The 6,608-nt window shown below is 49.0% G+C and overlaps 1 protein-coding gene across 1 annotated transcript in view; it reads left to right on the top strand.

Annotated features, from left to right (window-relative positions):
* Window positions 1–2,947, top strand: part of FGD3 (FYVE, RhoGEF and PH domain containing 3) — a 48,588-nt gene extending 45,641 nt beyond the window's left edge. Inside the window, exon 18 of the mRNA XM_010139314.1 lies at window positions 2,227–2,947. Coding sequence (XP_010137616.1) covers window positions 2,227–2,451 — 225 coding nt within the window. The 3' untranslated portion in view covers window positions 2,452–2,947. The remainder of the gene's footprint in view (window positions 1–2,226) is intronic.
* The last annotated feature ends 3,661 nt before the right edge of the window (window positions 2,948–6,608 follow it).

Genomic DNA, 6,608 nt, shown 5'->3' with positions numbered 1-6,608 from the left:
CTTTCCCTAAACCAGGGTCAGTGAAGCAGCCATGGTTGAGCTTCCGCGTGCTCTTGTGCGTTCGGTGTTGGTCAGCCCTGTGTTTGCTTGCTTTAGCGCTGCCGTCTGTGGAGACCTCGAGTGCTCTGCCACGTGCCAGCTCCAACCTCCACACGTGCAGGACCGCCCTGGTGGTAGGGACATGGCGGTGCTGTCCAGATCTGGAGATGGTGTGCTGCTTGGAGAGACAGCGACTGTGAAGCTGCCCAAAATCTCCTTGAATAGTGCTCAGACTTCAAGCAGACGGACTCTGGCGGTTCTGCGCAGCAGCAAGTAGTAGTAGATCGATAAACCAGGAAGCCTGCACTGGTTTAATAAAACGTGGAGACACGTCCTTGACGCCGTGGTTTTGCCCCTTGAGTTAATGTATGTGTCTGCATTGCTGAGAGCAGTTCTGAAACTTGAATTGCTTTAGTCCAAGTGTTAGAAAAGTAGATTTTGGGGGGCCATTGTTCTCAGAGCTGTGGTCCCTTTCCAGATTTACCAACTCATCTGCATTCAGTGTGGGGTGACAAAAGAATGACTTTGCCAGCTCTTTCGCGGGATGCCTTGTTAACTTTGGTATGAGGCTGCTACGCGAGTAGCTGCTACAAGAGGCGACAGCTTCCTACAGATGCTTGATGTCTGCCTGGTTTCAGCCTCAGTTTGGGGACCCACCTTTGAATGTGCTTTCCTGGCATCGGTTGAAATGGGTGGCCACAGCACACCCTGCCTCACCAAAGTATGGCTCTCCTGAGAGCTTAGTAGAGGAGCTGGGTGGTCCTCAGGATGTGACCGTTAGAGAACTGTACCGCTCTTTAGATCTGTGAGTTAGACTGGCCTCTAAAGGGTGTTCAAATATCTGAGCTTCATAGAATCATAAAATGATCTGGGTAGGAAGGGACCATAAAGATCATCTAGTCCAACCCTCCCTGTCATGGGCAGGGACACCTTCCACTAGACCAGGTAGGTCTCTCAGAGCCCTGTCCAGCGTGTCCTTGAACGCTTCCAGGGATGGGGCACCCACAAGATCTCTGGGCCACCTGTTCCAGTGCCTCACCACCCTCACAGTGGAGAATTTCTTCTTAATATCTAATCTAGACCTCCCCTCTCAGTCTGAAAACATTACCCCTTGTCCTGTCACCACACTCCCTGGTAAAGAGCCCTTCCCCATCTTTCCTGTAGCCCCCTTTAAGTACTGGAAGGCTGCCATAAGGCCTTCCTGGAGCCTTCCCTTCTCCAGGCTGAACAACTCCAACTGTCCAGCTGTCCTCAAAGGGTAGGTGCTCCAGCCCCCGATCATCTCTGCAGCCTCCTCTGGACCCAGCTAGAGGAGGGTTGGTTGTTGGGGGTTTTTTCCTCGACAGCTCTGAATGGCATCATAAATAACCCAGGAGCTTCTGAAAAGGTTCACTGATTTAAAATACGCAATTCTCTTTTATTTCAAAGGCTTTTCTCTGGTAGTTGTCTTTGTGCCTCTCACAAATCAGCTCTGCTTATCCATCTCCAAATGAATATCTGACATCTGACATGAACATCTGACAAATGTCCCATGAGGTTTAAAGGGGCTACACCGAACTGTTTGGAGCCAGATGCGATCTCCTGTGCCTAATGCAAAGGTTTTGTTGCGAAAGACAACGTGTGTAAGTGCTGTGAAAGGGCATGAAAACGCCCAGCATGCTGCTGCTGGCTCTGTGGTCCTTCTGTGACAGGGAATCTGTCACTCAAGCACAACGAAGCCGCCCTAAGGAGTTCCCTTCCGCTGTCTCAAGTTCAGCAGTTGACATTGCCGCTTCTGTTTCCGAGGCGGCAGTGCTGACCAAGGAGCCGAACACGGGTGTGCTCAGGAGCTGCCTCCATGGGCCCGCAGCAGGACGTGCGTGCGTGCTGGCTCTGCGGGCAGTGACAGCCACCGTGGCTCCAGCACCCAGGGGCTGTCAGCTGGCGGCACGCTCCAGACACTCTGGTTTGGTGAGGGCTGGGGTGTAGCTGCCCAGCCTGAGCGGGTGTGAGGTGCCCGTGCCTCAGTGCAGGGCAGTGCATCTCCAGTCGCATCTTACCACTTCAAAGTGAGTTGTAAGCTGTTTGAAACGGGCGCTTCTTTAATCCTGTGGAGGGGAAATTGTTGTCCCCACGCAGCACAGCACAGCCCCGCTCCTCCCATTTCAAACACCATTTGTGGCTGAATTTTTCTTCTTTCTTCTTTAGGATGGACGGGGCCCACGTCCTATTCCTCTGCCTGGATACGAAGTCAGTTTACCAGGCTCTGGCGAGAAGTTTGAAGTGAAGCATGTTTTTAAGCTCTGCCAGTCCCAGCAAACTCTCTATTTCAGTGCAGAAGATGAAGAACTGCAGATGAAATGGATGGAAATTCTCACCAAAGCAGCCAAAGGGGAAACTGAAGATACAGCTGAAGGACTTGGCAACCCGTAGAGCAAGTTCCATTGAGTTCCTTTCCTACATGCTATCAACCATCACTTGAATTTGGTATTCATGGCACTTTGGAATCTGAATGGCTTTATATTTTCATGTGTCTGCATAGGAAATCCCGTGGTTTCTCTCCTCCTATTGTCCATCTCTCCCGTGCAGTAGTTACCCGGCATATCTTATGTTAAAGGAAAAGGTAGTTGTAGTTGTTGTTGGTGTCGATGCTGAATTTAAAACAAAAGACAAGGAGAAAAGCATTAATTTTAACAAAGGTAATGGAAAACCATCGGTCTCTTGTTTTCCTCAATGTATAGTTTCCAGTCCTTTTGGTCGCTGTTCGGTGCAGGATGTGTATAGTCTGTGATTAGTTCGATTAATGCTGCCTTTTAAGTTAAATGTTGTAAAGGCTTGTGCTGGCCACTGACATTCCGCTCTCCGTCCTCCCCCTCCTGGTAAAAGGTCTTTGTGAAGTGTGGGCGACGTTCTGAGTATTCTCCCTTGGCCAAACCTGCCTCTCTGCTCTTTTGAGATGCCCTCGTCACCAGGCAGATACTGCAGAGAGACTCTGAAAACTGCCTGCAAACTGTGCAGCAAAAAAAGACCGTGAAGAAGCCTCATTGATTTTAAGCATTTATAATATTGTTCTGTTTTCTTTTGAACCCGATACCTGCCTTCCTTCTATTTGAATCCGTTTTGATGTAAGTGAACAAACGTTTTATACTGCAAACTGGGTTACGATCAATAAACAAGAACGTTTTTAGTACACGCAGCACAAAAAGGTGACTTTTTTGTTGTATCGGTTAATTTAAAAGTGACCTAGGATTTATTTATATAATTTGTAAATAATGTTTCATAAGTATTTTAAGAATTTTTAAAAGATCTCAGCTAATTAACAGGGTTTAGTGCATAGGATAAGAGACACTTGTATGAACTGAATTTGTAATTTAATTTTTCTGTTCACCTGTATTTGTCTTATTTTCCAACTTAAGCGCTTATCTATTTAAATAAACATTCATGCAGTTAACTCCTGAGCCAGATTTCCAAGGCACAGCAAGCTTTAGGTCAACATTTAATACAGGTTTTTAAAAAAAAACAAAAACAAAGAAAGAAAAAAGGAATGTCTGTTCCTAGTGGTAGTAAGCGTGTGGTGCTGATACTAATGAAATAAAATCTGTCACAGTACTGTGCTTTTAAATGGTTTGGTTTAACTTCTGTTTCCTCTTCAGCCTGCTGCGTTTTGTGGTATTGGTGGAGAGAGCGAGGCGCTCCCTGCAGCCAGAGTGGTAGGAGGGTTCAGAGGTAGTGACCTGCCTCAGTGAGTATCGTCCGCACCTGCGGAAGAGGGCTCGGTGGGTTCCTTGCCTGGGGATGGGGGGGTGGTTTTACACCGGTGAGACAAAGCATACACCTGATGCTGAAAATCAGAAGCCACGTGTTTCATTAGCTATGGGTAGAATCCCACGGGATTGGATCCTCCCTCTCCTCCCCACCCACCCCCTCCAATCCGTTCACTCGGAAAAGGTTTCTTCCGGAGTAGTTTTCATCACATCATGAAAAAGAATTCTCTTCAGTGTGCGTTAGCAACTCCCCCAAGCTCCCCTGAAAACGTCGAACACTTGCCTTGAAAACGTGCTCACTTTGTAATGTTTCCTTTGGGGCTTTTGTGTTTCTGGTTGGGGAGGGGTAGTTGTTTTTTTCCTTTTAAAGTTTTTCCTTTGTTACTCACTTGCTTCGTTCTTCTTCTTTCTTACCAGGAGAGAAATTGGAAGGGAGAATGCTAGGACAAAACAGAATTAATGCACCTTAATACATCTTCCATTTTCTACTTTTATTAACCAAGAAAAAATTCTCAAGCACGAGATTTCTGCAATTTTGCTCCATTTTGTTCTTTCTTAATAACTTAAGTATGTCAAAATACACATCTAATGATTTTATATTCCTCACTTTCCCTTCTTTAAAAAAACAAGCACAAAGTATTTCTAGTGTACCTGCAGTGTTAACACACGGTGGCACCCATGGGCATTGGTGTCGCAACTCTCCTGTAGCAGCTTTGCTTCCACTTTCAGGGGACATGGCAGGGCACCTGCCTGGGCAATCTCTGCCTTATGGCTAAGCCCCAAACCATCAGGAGCTTTTACAGTTTAATGCCAGAAGCTTAAACCACACCTGGAAAACGAACATGAGTCCAGTGCGGGTCCCAGAGCTCTGCTCTTGTTCACTACAGCCTGAAAACACGCAGCCTGGAGAGCAAAATGGAACAGGTCGTGGTGTCCCAGGCTGGGATCTCATTCCCTCAGTCACGGTCAGCAGCACGGCTGTTGTCCACGTCAGTGGTGCTCCTCCAGTAGACACTATTGCCTTCTTTGAACGCCTGATGTAGCTCCTGGGAAGGCTGGAGGAACAGTCTCAGTAGACCACAGCTGAGCTACAGTGTTTTGGAGTGTGCTGACTGTCATCCTTTCTAAGGCGTTACTCTGGCTTTGGATTGTTCTCTCCTCTTCTTGGGACACGCATGTCAGTTACATAAATGAAGCTGGTGATAGGAAGGTTGAGAACATGGTCCTGAGAGATGAATCTTTCAAAGCATCTGAGAGCGCATCTTCTAACAGTACAGGGAATAATAACTCCAGACTCCTTGAATCCTGGTTTATTCATCTATCCTGCCACATCAGGGACATAAGCTGCCTTTTTTTTTTTCACTTATGAACACAAAAGACAACCTGAGAGCAGCCCTGCAGAGGAGGGCTTGGGGGTGCTGGTGGGTGAAAAGCTGGGCATGAGCCAGCAACGTGAGCTCGCAGCCCAGAAGCCACCCGTGCCCTGGGCTCATCCCCAGCAGCGTGGGCTGAGGGAGGGGATCCTGCCCCTCTGCTGCGCTCTGCTCTGGGGAGACCCCCCTGCAGGGCTGGGTCCAGCTCTGGGCTCCTCAGCCCAGCAGAGACACGGAGCTGCTGGAGCGGGGCCAGAGGAGCCCCAGGAGTGATGGGAGGGTGGAACCCTCTGCTGGGAGGAGAGGGGAGAGAGTTGGGAGTGTTCAGCCTGGAGCAGAGAAGGCTGCGGGGAGACCTTAGTGCGGCCTTTCAGTGCTGAAAGGGGCTCCAGGAAAGCTGGGGAGGGGCTTTTGAGCAGGGGCTGTTGGGACAGGACAAGGGGTGATGGGTTCCACTGGGAGAGGGAGATTCAGACCAGAGAGAAGGGAGAGATTGTTGGTGTTGAGGGTGGTGAGACCCTGGCCCAGGCTGCCCTGAGATGTGGGAGAAGCCCCATCCCTGGCACCATCCCAGGTCAGGCTGGCCCTTGGGGCTCTGAGCACCCTGCTCTGGGTGCAGATGTCCCTGCTCCCTGCAGGGGGTTGGTCTGGGTGGGCTCTGAAGGTCCCTCCCAACCGACACCCTTCGGTGGTGCTGTGATGGCAGTCTGGCTCACATGATGGCGAACAGGCATGCCAGAATTGCAGTCAGCTGAGGCAAGCAGGGGTCCCTGAGCTTCCAGACTCCACATCCTCCCCATTTAGTTTTGTAGCTGTGCACTCAAATTCTAAACCTCAGTGAGTCCCTGGATGGCAAAACTGATGGGGCTGGGGAGTGCTCTGGGAAAGGCACCAGCGTGTGTCTCCTCCCCTGCAGTGCTCTTCCCTAGGCACAGGGGTGTGATTACTGCCAGAATCGGGGTGGTGGTTATGTGGAGCTCTAGTCAGCCTCTTTTTTATTTTCTGTTGATGAAACTAGACTATTTTACTTCAGTGACCCATTGAATGAAGAGTAACAACAGAGAAACTCATGGTGCTGGTCAGTGGGGTGAGGGAGATGGTGCTCAGTCTTCAGTGTGGAAGGCAAAAGATCCTGCAAAGACAGATGGATGTGCTCGTCGTAGTGGAACATCTCCATTGCTGCCTGCAGAGCAGAGCAAAGCTCGTGTGAAAATCTGCCCTGCTGGGACTAGTATAGGAAACCATTCACATAAACGCCACAGGTATTTGGCTGCAAAGACCTTAGTTCTAACCTCTGCGTTTTGTACCATCTTTTCTGTCTGCAGTATCTTACAGGTCTCTTAGGTGTGTATTTACTCCCACAAATAATTGCATATGCGAAAGAGGGGAAATCTCATTGTGTTTTAGCTATTGTATTAATGTAGAACAAACGGGTATAGCACAGAAACCTCCC

The sequence above is a fragment of the Buceros rhinoceros genome, unplaced genomic scaffold (assembly GCF_000710305.1).
Source record: "Buceros rhinoceros silvestris isolate BGI_N320 unplaced genomic scaffold, ASM71030v1 scaffold10837, whole genome shotgun sequence".
Lineage (NCBI taxonomy): Eukaryota > Metazoa > Chordata > Aves > Bucerotiformes > Bucerotidae > Buceros > Buceros rhinoceros.
The sequence above is the reverse complement of the archived record's forward strand: the minus strand, read 5'-3'. Positions and strand labels throughout refer to the sequence as shown.